This window comes from Populus nigra, chromosome 10, assembly GCF_951802175.1.
Source record: "Populus nigra chromosome 10, ddPopNigr1.1, whole genome shotgun sequence".
Classification (NCBI taxonomy): Eukaryota; Viridiplantae; Streptophyta; class Magnoliopsida; order Malpighiales; family Salicaceae; genus Populus; species Populus nigra.
In genome coordinates this window covers 7,671,792-7,688,836 of record NC_084861.1, presented here as the reverse complement: position 1 = coordinate 7,688,836, position 17,045 = coordinate 7,671,792, and the positions used below count along the sequence as shown (strand labels likewise).

General features: G+C 35.1%; 3 protein-coding genes across 5 annotated transcripts; all 3 read left to right on the top strand.

Annotated features, from left to right (window-relative positions):
- Window positions 1-2,378: 2,378 nt before the first annotated feature.
- LOC133705925 (protein PLANT CADMIUM RESISTANCE 2-like) lies at window positions 2,379-4,125 on the top strand. The gene is made up of 4 exons (XM_062131374.1): window positions 2,379-2,944; window positions 3,243-3,314; window positions 3,457-3,669; window positions 3,787-4,125. The coding sequence occupies exons 1-4, from the start codon at window positions 2,740-2,742 to the stop codon at window positions 3,870-3,872; spliced, it is 576 nt and encodes a 191-aa protein (XP_061987358.1). The 5' UTR covers window positions 2,379-2,739; the 3' UTR covers window positions 3,873-4,125.
- A 4,830-nt stretch (window positions 4,126-8,955) lies between these two features.
- Window positions 8,956-10,449, top strand: LOC133704825 (protein PLANT CADMIUM RESISTANCE 2-like). The gene is made up of 4 exons (XM_062129839.1): window positions 8,956-9,306; window positions 9,458-9,529; window positions 9,730-9,942; window positions 10,048-10,449. The coding sequence occupies exons 1-4, from the start codon at window positions 9,096-9,098 to the stop codon at window positions 10,131-10,133; spliced, it is 582 nt and encodes a 193-aa protein (XP_061985823.1). The 5' UTR covers window positions 8,956-9,095; the 3' UTR covers window positions 10,134-10,449.
- A 2,127-nt stretch (window positions 10,450-12,576) lies between these two features.
- Window positions 12,577-16,882, top strand: LOC133705706 (uncharacterized). Of its 3 annotated transcripts, none has more exons than XM_062131061.1 (2): window positions 12,577-13,433; window positions 13,700-14,256. In XM_062131061.1, the coding sequence occupies exons 1-2, from the start codon at window positions 13,203-13,205 to the stop codon at window positions 13,811-13,813; spliced, it is 345 nt and encodes a 114-aa protein (XP_061987045.1). In that variant the 5' UTR covers window positions 12,577-13,202; the 3' UTR covers window positions 13,814-14,256. The 3 variants fall into 3 exon arrangements, with proteins under 3 accessions (XP_061987045.1, XP_061987046.1, XP_061987044.1); XM_062131062.1 differs by lacking the exon at window positions 13,700-14,256 and adding an exon at window positions 16,154-16,473 and having other exon boundaries at window positions 12,582-13,433; XM_062131060.1 differs by lacking the exon at window positions 13,700-14,256 and adding an exon at window positions 16,516-16,882 and having other exon boundaries at window positions 12,626-13,433.
- The last annotated feature ends 163 nt before the right edge of the window (window positions 16,883-17,045 follow it).

Sequence of the window (17,045 nt, the reverse complement as noted above, 5' to 3'; positions counted from 1 at the left end):
ATAATAGTTTGTTTTTAAATAAATCAGAAAACTCTACCTCTCTACTAGAATACAACTAGAAATCTGAAAACTTAAAGAAAATAAACACAAATTCTGAATTAAAACATAAAATCCAAAACAACACAAAAAAAAAAAGAAAAATTGTTATATTATGAGCTGCATCAGTGATCAAAACATGATTTTAAAAGATTCAACGATCCATTCAACACGCAATGGTTTCCTTAGCAACATTGTGGTTTTTTTAGAGAAAATTATGGGTAAAATCATATATAAAATTTAAACCTTATTTAGAATCTCATGTTATCATAATTTTAATGAGGTAACCAGTCCCAATCATATCTTTTCTTGGACATTGAATTATTCCTCTTATCTATAAAAATATCTTTTAAATTATTTATATAATCTATCTATATTATATTTTTATTTGATAATGTCATATCATTTTTTAGTTTTTTTAGTTTAAAGTAGGTGTTCGGACTAGCTTGTATACACCTCAATTAATTCTACGAGCCCTAAAATTAATAACCATGTAAGTCTCCAGTGACCATCATATGAGCAACCACAAGGTTCAAACCTGAAACCACAGAAGAAGCAAACCTCTTGGTCTCAAGCTCTTAGTATTAGGTCACCACCTAGATGGTTCTACATATGTATTTATCCAGGAAAAAAAAAGGATTGCATAGGTTGCAATTTCCAAGCATTTTCAGGCCATCAAAGTTTATAAACCATGATGGAATGGAGATGCATTTCTTAGTACTGTTGTGGTCTCTCTTAGTATTAGGTCACCACCTAGATGGTTCTACATGGTCTCTCTTTGTCCATTTGCATAGGTTTTCAGGAAAGTGTTATCCTTTTATTTTAGGCGGAAAACACTTTCCGGAAGTTGTAAAAAATTTAAAAATATCACATTATTGTTGATTATATCAAATTTGGTCCTCAAACTTTTGATTGCTATATATTTTTTGTTTTGAATATTTATTTTTCAATTTCATCCCTTAGAATTTAATTTTTATATTAAGTTTGGTCTTTATTTTTATATTTGTTATTTGCTTTTTCCTTATCATTTTTTAATTGAAATTTTTTATCTATCAAATTTGGTTCTCATTCTTTTGATTGTTACTTATTTTATTTGAAATAATTTATGAAAAGTTAATTGTTATTATTTTAATTTCTTTATCTTTTAATTTTTTAATTTTTTAGATTTAATCTCTATTATTTTAATTATTATTTATTTTATTTGAGATAATTTATGAAATTATATATTTTTTTCAATTTCATTCTCATTCAAATTTTTAATTTGTAAGATTTGTTACTCATTATTTTAATAAACTTGAAAAAAATAATAAAAAAAAAGTTATTTTCCAGCTGATTTTCCATAACATAACCAAATACTAGAAAGTATTTTTTAACTTATTTTTCATTACACAATCAAACATAAAAAAATAATTTATTTTTTAAAATTTATTTTCTAAAATAAAACTACTTTTAGTTTGATCCACTTATAAACATGGAAAGGTTCCATGAATAACATATTGAACTTTGTTTTGGTATCTTCCAAGCAAACATTGGCCTTGGTACTTATTTTATTGGCCACCAAAATGTTCGCTTCTATATGTCCAAGTGAACGGAATCAATATGTGTCAGTCCTCAATTTCATCTGCCCCAACAAAATAAAAATGATTGCCGCCATAACAAGTTTCAAGTTTATCTCACTCTCAATTTACATATGCAGTGCTTATCCACAAAGTCAGTGTAAGGGCATGCAGCTGCCAAGAGCGACTTCCCCTGGCATTCCCCAAAATGTATGTTCTCTCCTTCAATAACTAGGTGAAGCCTTACGTCAACCATAACAGTGTTCTGATGAACGTTTATAATTTTATTCGCTGCTGTAACAGATTATCATAAGATATAGTTTCATAAACAAAAGAAAAATGTTCTTTCAAAACCATTTAATTGTGGAACGTCTAAAACTTTGAACACTTTTATATATTTTGGTTTTTTTATGATGGTTCGCGGTATAATTTCTTAAAAATCTTATGAGAAACCTGGAAAAAGGGGATCAGATAATAGTTTTTAGGGTTAATTACATAAAAACTCATGAATTATAGTTTATTATCAAAGTGGTCCTTCAGTGACATGTGGTTACTCTTTTCATTTCTAATCAATTATTTAGAAGGTGCATCTGTTATTTTATTAAGTTTATCTTCTTACAACGTCACCGGCATTGCAAACACATTAGTTTATTGTTTAAGAAACTCGAACGTCGACATAGCCAGAAACTCCATGGAAGCTAACATTTCAACTCGTGTTTAATTATTGCAGATCAGACAGGGCACCATTTTAGACCTCGTTTTGAGTTACCGGTGAAAAGTTCACGCGTGTTACTATCTCAAGTGTTTAATATCATCTTCGACTCTCAAATCTCAAAGTCAAGTTGCCTTCATGCTGATCCCGCTTGACCGGCTCTCTCTGCGTTAAAATACACGTAAAAAAATGGCGACGAATTCACGTGGTCATGGCGGCTGATCACTACTTGAAAAATTCAAGTGTCTAAACCTCCCCTTATCTTCACTCGTTTATGGTTCGTATATATATGCCCATTCCTCTGCTAACTAATAGTGCACAAATTCAGCAAAAACACTTCGATTCTACTCCTTTCATCACTTTCTTAGCTAGTCGACGACATTGTTGCTGCTTCAATACATTCTTTCCACGGTCTACGTACTATTTGTCATCAGCATGTATCCATCAAAGCAAGACACTGCTCATGAGATGAACCAAAAGCCATCACCTCCCTTGCCACCACCGGTGACCGGCTATCCAGTAGGACCCTTCACAAACCAGCATCACAATGAGATTCATTCTCACCCCATTCAGCATCAACAGCAGCAGCCCGGTCGTTGGTCCTCCGGTCTTTGTGACTGCTTCTCTGACATACCTAATTGTAAGTTCTTTCAGATTATTTGGATTTCAATTATCAGTAACATTAATTTTATAGCAAACGCTGGATTTCTATTTACATTAGAATCAAATCTTTTTTTTTTCTTTGAGTAGAAGCTAATATATCTTTTAACTTGTTTTTATAAAAATCAACGAATGTTAAACATAATTGAAGTGAAAGATGCAATTACACTAAATTTATTTATGATTTCTTATGATTGAAAAAACAATTTATAAAAATCATAGCAACCGAAACCTTACTAATTAGTTGCTCAACATTTGCTTCTATCAATTGGTTGCAGGTTGCATCACATGTTGGTGCCCGTGCATCACTTTTGGACGGATCGCTGAGATTGTAGACAAAGGAACAACATGTGAGTACAGTACTAGTTCGTTTGTTTGTTCTGGAGATGACCATTTATTATGTGCAAATTTTTTAGCGCAAACCACATTTATGATGGTGTTGGAAAGTTAATATTTATTAGCTGTGCGGTTGTGATTTTATTTTTGTTGCAGCCTGTGCTGTAAGCGGAGCAATTTATGGCGTACTTTTATGGTTCACTGGTTGTCCTTGCATATACTCGTGTCTATATCGAAATAAAATGAGGAAGCAGCTGATGTTCGAGGACAGACCTTGTAATGATTGCTTGGTTCATTTCTGCTGTGATGCTTGTGCTCTGTGTCAGGAGTACAGAGAGCTCAAACATCGTGGATTTGATATGACAATGGGTAAGCTCCTCGGGTGCTCATTCCCTTACCTCTTCAATGACTAATTGCATAAGTGATGCTATATCCCTTCTGGGCTGTGCTCTGTGGATCTATATCAGTTGGTTTTTTCTTTCGTAGGTTGGCAAGAGAATGTGGAGAGACAAAATGGTGGAGTGACCATGATCGCATCAGCACCGACCGTTGAACAAGGCATGAAACGCTGATGGAGCCATGCATGCTCTGAATGTTTGTGTTACATGTACGGTAGAAGAGATCAAGATTTCAGTTCAAAACGAAGAAGAATAAAAGATATGATCAAGATTGTGCCGTTGGCATCCTTGTATGTTTTATGATAGTTCTCTTTTCTTGTATTTGTTTTTTTTTTTATTGATTGAGATCACAAAAGCAATGTTCCTCAATCTTGTACGATAATAGTCTGCTTCGATCGAATGTAAGATATCTATCATTTTTTAATCATTTGTTTAATTCTTGATCATTGATTAAATTTGAACAAAAATCCATCCAATCAATAGTTGACATGCGTCCACCATGAGGATGGAAACCTTGCCATTACGAACTGTGGCGCTAGTGATGGTGTTCCTGTTGGGCGGCATATTTGTTTGTTCTCCTATCTGTTATCGAAACTGAAGAATCCGTCCTCGACATCTTCTCTCCCCGCATCTCCTTCTCGTCCTCCCTGTTGGAAGCTATACATGGCCGCCAACGCGTTGAGCCTAGCTGTCTGGCATTTTAATATTCTGGATAGCTTGCTTTCTGTTGACAGCTAAGGTGCCTTAAAATGATATTAACTAGAAAATTAAAACAAGTCGGCTAAATATTGTTGAACAAGCATTATCCACTCACCCGTAAAGTGGATATACAGTGTATATTTCAATAATTTATTTTAGTCCTCGATGTTTTATTTTAAGCGATTTAATTTTAATTAAAGACTAATTGCTTTTGATTTTTAGACATGGGTGGAATTGAAAGGAGATGGACCAAAATGAAAAGGACATCAAATATGGGAGACATGCCAAAAAGTTCTTTAAAAATACACTTAAATCCTAAAATTTAAAAAATAACACAAATTATACAATTTAGGTCCCTTTAGATTCCACAAAAATCAATTTCGGTATAAAATTTTGATTTTTTAGTTGCTGTATTAAGCAATGAGAGAGAAGGTCGTCGTTTAAGCCATTTCCGACCACCAAAATAAATGTTTTTTTGTCCATGGGTTCCATAAGATGTGAAGGGCTTGATTGTGTTGTTTAAAACTTCAATGTTGCATGAAAAAAGAGATCTAAACTAAGAAAGATAAATCTAATCCAGTTTAGGTATTTTTAGTAGATGAATCGGTCTATGAGTGCTCCAAGGATGTTAGTGAGGTGTTTTTTAGTTGAAATAACTTAAAAATTAGGTTTTTTAAACAAAAAAATATATTGTTTTGATTTTCTAGCCACCATTCGATGGCCAGAATATGAATTCTTAGACAATGTGTGTGTGTGTGTGTGTGTGTGTGTGTGTGTGTGTATGTATGTATATATATATATTATCGTTCACCCTTTTAAAATATATCTAAAAAATAAAATCAATCTCAAGTGTGTGGACTTGAGGTTAACAACCCACTCGCACGCACTAGGCTTTTCCTTGTAATAGTCGAGGCGGAGTATTAGGTTCACCTTATTGAAGTTGAAGCTTTTAGGTTCAATTCAAATATGGATGTTGAATAGGCCGAAACTAAATTTCTTATAGATCTCAAATCTTGGTACATTACTCTATCCTCCATTTAGGACAGTGTAATGTACCAAGATTTTTCTTTTTTATTTAATTTTGTATTTTATGTTGAAGCTATTATTTATTTATTTATTTATTATTATTATATCATCACCACAACAAATCATAATTGAACTCCCACCATATCTTATGCTTTGTTATTTCATTGAGTATCATAAAATCTATTTCATTTAAAATGTTTCATAGAAAAAAAAGTGTGATGCAAAACAAACAAACCTAAAACTATCATATCTACCGGTCACCTGACTTATCAAACACCACCTCCTACTATCACAACTACCGGTTATCTTGGCCTACCAGACACCACTTGCTACCACTTCTCAACTCTCTGAGCCTTCTATCTTAAGTCACCAGATACCTTTATTATGAAGAATAAATCAAATTGCTTGAAGTAAAATATAAGTCAATTATCCAACACATCACCATTATTCCTAAATATCTTGGATTTTAGAACTCATCACATATGAGTTTTTTTGTTCCTTCCATTAATTAACCTGAACTCATCTAATAACTAAACGCTTTTAAAGCTAAAACTTGATGTATTTTCCATGAATTATCAAGGACCTTCATTTCAACACACATCGTAACCGGAAGAATCTTTTTAATTGCCTTTGCAATCTTATCTGCATTACATTTATATATTGTAGTGTTAACTTACGAATTATAGAATTATATGTCAATTTCAAAATAACTTCATTTTGAATAAAGAAATTTCAAAAAATAAAATAATATTTTTTGAATATTGGTTTTAGAAAAAATATTGAAATTGACAAAGTTCAATTCTTACTCAAACTCGATTGAGTGAACAATTCATGGGGCCATCTGTAATAATTTTTCCAAGTTATCCAAAACAAAATTCAACTAGAGTTAGACCTTTAATTAATGTAGCAATTCATGGGGCCATCTTTAATAACTATGAACTACGACGTATAACCTGTAAGCTCGTACCAGCAAGAGTAATTTTTCCGGGAGCCCATGCGCGTTCTTCTATAAATAAAACAAACTTTTTTTCGCACTCATAAGTACTTTTCAATGCTTGTGGCTTTAGGACCTATTACTCACATATTGCTTTTTGGTGTATTTGTTATTAAGAAGAATATATTTTTTAAAAGTATTTTTTATTTAAATATTTCAGTGTTTTAAAACCCGGACCGGACCGGCGGGTCGATCCGAGACCCAACCGACCCGGGCCTGGGACCGGTCCGGGTGGAGGCAAAAACCCACTCGGGAGTTGGCCCGGTGAAACCCGGTCGACCCGGGACCCGGGACCCGGGCCACCCGGTCAAACCCGGCTGAGACCCGATCTTTTTTTTTTATACTGATAGATGTTAAACGATGTCGTTTTGGCCTTTATTTTAAAGGCCAAAACGACAAAGAACAATGAAGCAGAATTGGGCATATTGATCACAGAGTAAACCTAATTAACAAAAAGATCAATTTCAATCGATGAGGAGCTGAGGAGCAGAGGAGAGCAGAAGACGTCTTGATCATTGTTGTTTCACTGCGAAAAAGGTTAGACTCTTGTTTCTGTTCACGAATCTTCTTCTTTCACTTTTTCTTTTCTTTATTCTTAGTCGTGTTTTGAACTTGCAGTTCTGGCATCATTTTGCTATTCGTTGATTCAGTCGCATTGATTCATTCGCAGCCCAGTCATCTCAACCTCAGGTATATTTCTCTGTTCTTTTCTTTTCTGCAGCGTAATAAATCCTCTGCTATTAGGAAGTGTCGGAAATGGATGAGGAAACTAGTTTTGTTCGATGCATTTGCTTCTGGAACTGTTATAGCCAGAGATTGAAACTATTTTGTTCTAAGAACTGTTATAGTCAAAGATTGAAACTATTTAACATAGACTCCCCTGGTTTTCAACTAATTCACTTGTATATCTTGGAAGATAGCCATAAATGAAAGGTTCTTCCAGTTCAAGAAAATTAACCATGAAGCTCGACGCTATATTTTTTAGACAGAAGGGTGGCCAAGTAAACTCCTATACTCTGCACCTCTGAAATAATACAGGGAAAGGATGTCTATGTATTTTGATGTCTTATATTACTTGACCAACTCTTGCTTATCTCATTATTTGTTTTTACTTTTTGCTAATGATTCCACACATTTCTAATACTGGTGTGGTTTATGAGTTCAGGGTTCTTGTTTGCTACTGCTAATTTTTATATACTTGCCTAGTCATTAAAAATAAAATGTAATGATTTGCATGTACAGAGTGGAGACATTAAAGTTGCATTTTCTGTTTTCTGGTCAAGAGGCATTACAAGAACTCAAGAAATGGCAGTGACACTAAGCATGATTTGCATGTACCTCTGGAATAAAATGTAATGTTTGTTTGGTTTTACAGTTGACTATAAATTTAAGCAAACATAAGTTGTAGAGATTTTGATATGCTGGCCTACAAGTTAGTGTGTTTGTTCTGCTTTTGCTTTTGCAAATTTTTGTTGAAGTTACTGTGGCATCGATTCTTCCATAGATTTTTATTTAAATTGGTTGTGCTTGGTTAACTGTGTTTCATGGAGTTACTGTGACATTGATTAGTTAGTTGATATTATCAACTTTTGCTAGAGTTGCTGTGGCATCAGACTTTCCTTTCTCAATGCTTTCTCATGTTGACTGCTGGCTGATTTTCCACATCTTGTTGCTTGTTATTAGTTCAGGATAAGAAAATAGCCTTGACAAAATTTACTAGGAAGCATAATCTTTTTCTGTTATGTGTTTTATATAGGTGTTTTTTTTTTGTTGACTCGGGTCAACCCATTTGACCCGTGACCCGATCACTGGATCGGGTCGATGACCGGGTCGGGTTTTAAAACTATGAAATATATATTAAAAATATATATATATTTAAATATTTTTTTAATATATTAAAATTAGTTTTTATATTTTTGATATTGACATATAAATTCAATAAAAAAAAATATCAATTTAATATATATATATATATATATTAAAAAGGAATCAGAATGCCAAATTACACTTCTTGTTGTTCATGAATGAACTTTTAGGGGTGTTTTGGAGTGTAGAATTGATTATTTTTTAAAGTATATTTTGCTCGGAAATATATTAAAATAATTTTTTTTATTTTTTAAAAATTATTTTTGACATTAACACATTAAAATGATTTGAAAATACAAAAAAATTAATTTGAAGCAAAAAAAATTTTAATTTTTTTTAAAAATAATTTTTAACTATAAAAACAAACAAAATGATTCAAAAACAGAAAATAAAAGAATTGATTATTGATAAGCAAGTATACATTTACTTGTCAAAGAAAACTTCACTCTCTTTTTCATTCATTCGTATCTTTTTTTTAGGCCTAGTTATAGAAAATAGTTTATTTTTTTAAAAAATAGTTTTTATAAAAAAATAAATATTTAAAAATTGAATTATTAATTTTTTATATTTAGTATTCTCATTGAAAATAAATTGAAAAATAATTTTTTAACTAAAAATATTTATTTATTAATCAACTTCTCTCTCGGAATAAACAAATACATTAAAGTTTAGAAAATAATTCCATTAAACATACGGCCATACGGGTCTTATTTTCAAGTTAACCCGCCACTGGAGTTGGAAACTACATGCTCGAAACCCCTTTCTTCTCATCTTGATCTGGGTATATAAAATCCATTACTTAATTGCTCATCATGTACTCACAAAACCCATCTTCTTATGAAAAATTCTCCACTTCGCAGCCACCGGCGTTCAGTCAAGATACAACAACAACTGGGATCCCGGTCACCTCAACAAGCCAGTTCTACAGTACTGATGATTCTAGATCTTCTATTGAACTCCGATCCAAGAACAAGGGCCCTTGGTCAACTGGGTTGTGCGACTGCCATGATGATTGGCGAAACTGTAAGTTAAAAAAGCTGCTCCTCTTAGTGGCGCGTTTTTCACACGCGATTTATTTGTGAGCGTGGGGTTGGGGTAGTTGGTATCTCATTGTCTGAACTTGGCTGTATTTCTCCCCCTCCCCCTCCCCCTCCCTATTCTTGTGGTTTTACAGGCTGCATAACGTTTTGGTGCCCCTGCGTCACATTTGGCCAAATTGCTGAAATCGTCGACAAGGGATCTTCGTGTAAGTAAATATTTCCAATTTTTGTGCTGTTATTAATTTTATGATTTATAGTTTCATTATTAATTAAGAAGTTTAAACAAGCGAATAACTTAATCGAATTCATATAAATAAAAAAAATACTTAACTCTATGTTTTTAGAATATTTTATCTTAATTAAGACCACTATTTATTGACTAGTATGATGTATGCGTTACATGCAGCTTGTGGTGTAAATGGAGCACTTTACGCACTGATTTCATGTGTTACTTGTTTTCCATGTTGCTACTCATGCTTCTACCGTGCAAAAATGAGGCAGCAGTACTTGTTGAGGGAAACCCCTTGCGGGGACTGTCTGGTTCATTGCTTCTGCGAGTGTTGTTCTCTGTGTCAAGAGTATCGCGAGCTTAAAAGCCGTGGATATGATTTGGCTATGGGTAAATATATATAATCTTGCGCTTAATTATATATACGCATATGCTTTATGGGTTTAATCTGGGTTCTTAATTATATTGCGAATTTTTTGTTTTGAAATTGCTTAGGATGGCATGGCAATGTGGAGAAAAAGAATCGCAGCTCAGAGATGGCTTCAGTGCCGCCAGTGGTTGAAGGGGGCATGAGCCGATAAGGGTGCCCCAGATCTGGTTGTGCAAAACAACGCGATTCGTTATCATCAGTTCCACGTCGTATGATCCCCTGTAGCTGTTTAATAAACTACTTGACAGTGTTGTAGGCTTGGTGTAGTATAAAAATGATACTCCCAGGTATATGGAATAAAACCCAGTAAGCTGTCCAGTGCCAGGTGGCATATTTGTGATCTTCAGTTGATGCATAGACAAATTTAATTTACTTGTCCTGTATTTTACTTTACCCTGGTCTTGTCCATTTCATGAAACTATGTGGGCTTTTCTTTTATAATATGGTGACCGGGGGAATTTTAGATCCTTGCCCTATCCACATTGAAAACATCCTCGAACTTTCTCCGTGCTGTGTTAAAACAAAAATAGCAACGCCCACATGCACCTGTAAATCCAGCTTTCATGGCACATGTGCTTCCTTTCCCTGTCAAGAACACCTCTTCCTTTCCCGTTGTTCTTTCAGGTCTTGATATTTATCAAAACGATGGATCTCCCACATAGTATAAAATCCACAAATGGTCGAATTAAATGGATAATATACCGAGACAACGACTGTACCGTAAATTCTCCATGGCTCCTGGGCCATTTCAAAACCAGGATCATAAATTCATCCTTGTTTGTAGTGATACCAGGTCACTCGTGTTATTGAATCATTGATGGGAAGACCCAGAGTAAATTAAAGTGAAGCCCATGAGACAGAAAGGTCGGAGAGTTGATTCCATCGAACAGAAAACAAGCATGTACAAATGAAGCAAACACAAAGTTTTTCCATATTAAACGAACCCATATGAACAACAAAATATATTCAACCAGTTCAAAAAATATTAATCTACCCAAGATCAGAGTCACCAAAGTGATCCCAGACATTATGAATTTATCCAAATAGATTAATAAGTTCTTTACATACACAGTAGCATACGTTTATTCATTCATATGTTTGTACACGAATCTATTTGGGAAGCTTCTTCAGGATGTGCAACCAATTTGAAAAATATATTATGTGATCTGATCTTACCTGAAATTAACAGATATATCGGATATAACGGGTAAAAACATTAAAAAAACAAATATGGTGGGCTGGGTTGCTAGCGCAACGCGACCCAACCCTTTCACTCGTGTACATAATACGATAAGTTTAATACAATGCTTAAAAATCTAAATCCTATCGAAGCTCAACTCCAATATAAACTCGTAAGTTTCATATCCCAATTTCCAAGGCCTGCTTTCTTCGTTCCTTTGTCTTGCCATCTCTGTCCAGCAACATTTCTTCTCTTTTTTCTTCACCAACCTTCAACACTTGACAATATTTAAGACTAAGATCAAACAAATCAAAACAAAACAAGTTTACAAAAAAACAAGTTCTTTTTGTTGTTTTGGTTTCATTTTCTTTCTAAATATTTAAATTCGTATCCGCAAGTATATGATATATCTGTAAAATTGTTATTCAACCAGCTATATTCAACCCACATGTATACTATCTGCGGGTCACGTCGGTTCTGCATGTTGAAAGAATTGTGATGTCGGGTTAGATATGTATTCTGGTCCAACCCGATCCAACCCGACCCCGTGCACGCCCTTGGCTTGTTCTAGAGAAAAAAATAAAATATTTTTACGGAATCACGTAAAGTTGCAACTTATGAATGAGCTAGAAAATCAGAACCCAAGGAGAACTGGTATCCTGTTCGCCCACAACCATGAGGTTCCGGGCTGCCCATTTGTAAGAAAAGAACTTCTTGACTGGTCGTTAGACCTGGCGACCCTGCTTCCGCCACGCAGAAACCAACAAGTCCAGCTTAGATCAGACCCGTCAACTTTGATTCTTTGAAAGTATCGGAGTTTACGAGGACCCACGTGTTTGCTTTTTAAATCCCGCAATTGCCGTTTGTTTGTCTATCGAGTGTAAGCCCAGTTCGGAGGTCCCCTCTTTAGGTAGGAATGTTAGGGGACTTTTGCTTTAGAGGTTCCATCTCTCTTCCTTATGTTGCAGAAGCTGCCTGGCACCGAGCTTCAAAGGAAGGTAAAGTTTCTGTGGTACTGGACCTATCCAGCTACGAAACTAATTATGACTGGGATTGGTGTAGTTAGTCAAGAGTTAACTTCCTCTGCACCTCATGATAAAAATGAAAACAAGGAAAACCTTCTGCGATGCCTAATTCCCCATTGCCCTCATGTTGATTACCAAGAGGCAAATTCTACAATGCTTGCATCGAGTTTTATATTTATTTTTTTGCCTCAGTGTAAACAAGATAAATTTTGCTCTTAGTTTTTAGAACGGCTAATCCATGCAAAATGCATTTTAGTCGAACACATGACAGGAGAATCTCAGAGTGTAAAAGGCTGATCAATTCTGGTATAGGAAGCCGTTCATGTTATTATTAGAAATAGATGAAGCAATTGAGCTACTCCGAGTATTGACAGCTATAAGCCTATAACACAACTGGTCAAATGCTGTAAACGGTAGTTTCGCGGTATAAATCCTAAGAGCAAAGCTACTTTTACTCAATACAAGAAATGATCTGGGAAGAATAAGATCAACACTATTTAAATCCTATTAACCTCAAAAGTTGAGCCTACATTTTTTTCACAAGCCACCATCTCCCATCTATATATAGTATCACATATCAATCAGGTCTGGTCTTATGCCACTCCATACAAGAGAGCACAATTTTGTGTGGAGGTGAGCTGCAAACTTTCCGCTAAATCAAGAGTAAAAATATATCCCAAGACGATTACAATATACTGGTTTTGTCCCCTCTACGCCTACCCCAACAACAGCCTGACCTTGTCGATACTCAAAAACGCACCAAGAAAGCTCCAAAAACGAAAAGAAAGAAAAAGAAACACCTCGAACCCACAACCTTGCTCTCTTTCCCTCTCTCCCTCCATTTATTCTTCTAACATCTTCTCTTTTGCGACCTTTATTTTTTACCCCACCCTGTCAGTCTTTTCTTCAAACACTTAGTACGCTCTTACAGTAACTGCTGATACAAGCAGTTTTATCCTCGTTTTTAATTAAGTGATGAGTGAATAAACAAGAAATCAAGAATCAAGCTAAGTGGATGGAAGGAGCAGAGCTGGAACTAGAGAGAAGGAGCAAGTTCTTGAGTGGTTTGATAGAGAAAAGGAAGGCCAAAGAACGTCAAGAGCAGCCCAGCAAACTCAGTGTTCGTGTTAGAGCTGCTGATATGCCCATTGTTTTGCAAGACCGCGCTTTTAGGTGTGCTCGTGACCAGCTTGACTCCATGCCTGGAAAGCTTGACAGCAAACGCCTTGCTCTTGCCCTTAAAAAGGTTAGAAACTAAGCAAGTTCCCTTCTTTTCTGGGTTTCGATCTTTGTTTACTCTTCGAGCTCAGAATCTGTTAATTGTCTTTCATTCTTCTTTGTTGGAGTATTTATAGTAATGGGTTGAATTATGCATGGAGGCAATCCTGTTGACTTTTGAGTATTTAACTTGAACTTCAAACGTGCTTAAGCACAAGGCTAAATCGGTTTGTTGGGATTTTTAATGGGGTGTTTAGTTTAAATTAATGGGTACTTGGTAAATTTTGAGTACAGGTGGTCCTGTTCGAATGTGTCATTACTGTAAGTGAGCATGGCGATGTCCTTTTTATGCTGCTGGGCTCTAATCCTTCTTTTGGGGTCTACTTATTCATGGTTTATCCTGATTGAAATCCTTTTTTGTGAAGACGAAAGTGTTTTTCATGTGGTCCAATCTTGCCGTTGCGTTAGATTTTTTCTGCTTCCATTATGAAACAGCCAAACCGATTTGAATCTTGTCAGTAGTGTGTGTACAGAAACTGCAAGTACAGGTGGTCCTATTGATCATTTGTGCTGTTAACTTCTCAAGTGAAATTCATTGGCTTTATTTTTATTCTTGATTGCCAGCTCGGTCTGGACCAATTGGTTCTTCCGCGTGCTCTGCTTGCTTTCTATTGTAAGAATTAATGTCTTAGATAAAGAAAGTGAAATTCTGCAATAGTAGGTATTGAGTTGATATTTATACTACTTAGGTTTGTAATTAGTCTAATTGAGACATAAATGTAACATGTCTCGTAACTAATCAGAATCAACAATTTATTTATTATTGATGGTTGAATTATGGTCTTGTTTTAGATTCTCTTTTGGTTGATTGCCACTCTGAATGGCTTCTCGGAATTGCTAAGTGCATTTGCATATGTGCAGAGGGAAGAGCATTACATGTATCTGAATGTGTTTTCCATCGACTTCCCTGCAATGATTTATTTCAGTTGAAGGGAGAATTTAACTTCTTTGTTTCCCTTTTTATTGAGTGTAGAGTTGAGACTTTGGAATTATAGGGAAACCATTTTCTAGACGCATGTAACTAAATGTATGAGAAAATAAGAAGTATCTGGGAAGGTTTTCATTTAGGTCGTGTTTAGAATGGTAAACGGTATCCAACCTGTTAACAAGCGCAGTACTTATTACCCTTATGACCCCAGAAAACTTGACAAAATGACCAACTGGATTGCTTGGTGTTTAGACATTCTATATATTGGGTATCTAAATCCTTTAAACTGCTAATGAGTTCTTAGAATTTGTTCATATTGTAACAGCAAAGCTAGCATTCTCACAGCTCCAATGCACCAGAATTGTTGGGTTTAAATTAGGAATGGAAACCCATGATGGATAATCCCAAGTCCATTTCCACTTAAGAATGAAGTTTCAACTCCCTTAAAAACTATCTTGAAGCAGTTTTACATACAGGTTAGTTTCTTGAGTTCTACACTAGTCGCGGCTTACCAGCTCAGCATGATTGAGTTAGAAAGCCAACCAGTCATGTTGCAACACTGAAAAACAATTATGTATCTGTAAGAGAACATGGATTTATTTGTTAGAATTAAAGAAAATGGCATTTTAACTTAAATCTATTGTAACCACTCTTCCAATGTAGTTTTTGTACTCTTGCATGTAACCATTCAATTGGTCGGGTTTTGCAACTCAGCAATGCTGAGTTGTAAAGCTGCGACTAGTGTAGAATCTTTCTAGTTTTTGAATAGGAAAAACTAACAGAAAAAAAACACACCTTCTATCTCTTTGTAAAGGCTCTCTACATTGTGAATGACACTTGAATTGTGGAAATTGGGTGTTCTTTCTTCCGTGATTGCATGCTGAGCCTTAAGCAAATAAAATAACAGTGATCTTGGAAATTCCGCAAACTCTACAGCTTGTAGTAGAGGTAACCTATATTTGTTAAATTGCTTCATTTGTGGCGGAGCTATGGTTATTACTGTCTCACTGCATGAAAAAACAGGAGCAAAAGATATGAATGCACTTCCATAGGCAGCAAAATAAAACCTGTAAATGTTGAAATGTCAAGAATATGGACTCGTCTGGCCTAAGCACATTACAACATTCCATAGTGTACCATCAAGTAAACAATTAGCTTACTGCTCTTTCAGCTGATGTTGGCATTAGGCAGCCCTTGCTAGCCAGATGTTCTATGGTTCAAAAGAGAACTTTGTCAGTTGCGTTTCTTGGGGATACAGTTGTCTATACCTGTTCATTCGTTTCCAGGTTTCTTTGTTAAAAGAAACTTTATGGAAAAAGCATCCAGCGGTGGATTTCTCTGGATTTACTCCTTTTCCAGTCTCTTGCATTTTCCTTTTTTCCCCGTCAGAACTTTCTCATGTATGCAACCATTATCTTCATCAAACATTGAAATTACCTACTGTTAGATTGTTTTAAGAAGAGAACCTTTGTTTGATAAATAAAATGAAAACTAGAAGCAGGAAAATGGGGAGAGAGAAAAAGTTACACAACCTGGAATGTGGGAACACAACAAAAGAGAAATGGGCTGTTTCCATCATCTTTGAAATATGGTATTGTTTCTGGTTTGATGAATACCCAGCTTCTGTGATTCATGATAGTCCTTTACACATGGAAACGCTATCTCTATCTCTCTTACATCTAGTCAAGCAGTTAATTGACTTGAACGTTGTAAGCCAAAACCAATTTTCTTGACTAATTATTGCTAGTGGAACATAACAGCAGCATGTGCGAGCATGTTACTCTGCATCGAGTTTTGTAGAGATACCATGGAAGCTGGGAGTGGGAAATGACACTTATCAAACTTCAACTTGGTAGAGCAAATTGGCCCCATACCTTTGGGGTTGTTCTGTAACCATCTATTATTATTTTGTTGCATGTTTTAAAGAAGACCTTTTGAAGCAGTAATTGTATTGATGTTTGAGTACTCAAAACAGAGATGGACAAATTTCTGCTTGTCCTCTATCCTCCTGTTGCCTAAAAGATTATGACGATCATCCAAGCAGGAATTTATGGAATTTGTTGTTGGAAGTGCCATTTAACATTAACAATCTAACAGTTCCCAGTTTTTAATGGTTTGGCAGGAATTTGATGCTGCATATGGTCCAGCCTGGCACTGCATTGTTGGTACTAGCTTTGGTTCATATGTTACTCATTCCACAGGAGGCTTCTTGTATTTTTCGATCGACAAGGTTTACATCCTTCTCTTTAGGACTGCTGTCGAACCTTTAGAACGCTGACAGTTTATAAATTTTGAGTTCCTTGCTTTTCTATGTGGTTATGCCATGCTGTCGCAGCTCGACAGCTATCATACGTTTCATTGGCCCCTTTTTATGTATAATTAGACTGTAATCCTATAAATTTTTATTTTTATTTTTACTTTTTTACTTTTCAGCTGGACAACACTCTCTACTCATCCTAAGAGCATAAGAGATCGCTACTCTTTTACCATTTTGTTGCTGCATTATTTTCTTTACATTTCAAATTAATTAAACCAGGCAGGAAGCTTAATATCTTTGGTTTATTTGTCAAGGATTTTCGTTTTTCACGCTTTAGACATTTACTATGAATTAGTAACACTTAACCTCACTATGTTATCTGCAACTCGGTGACA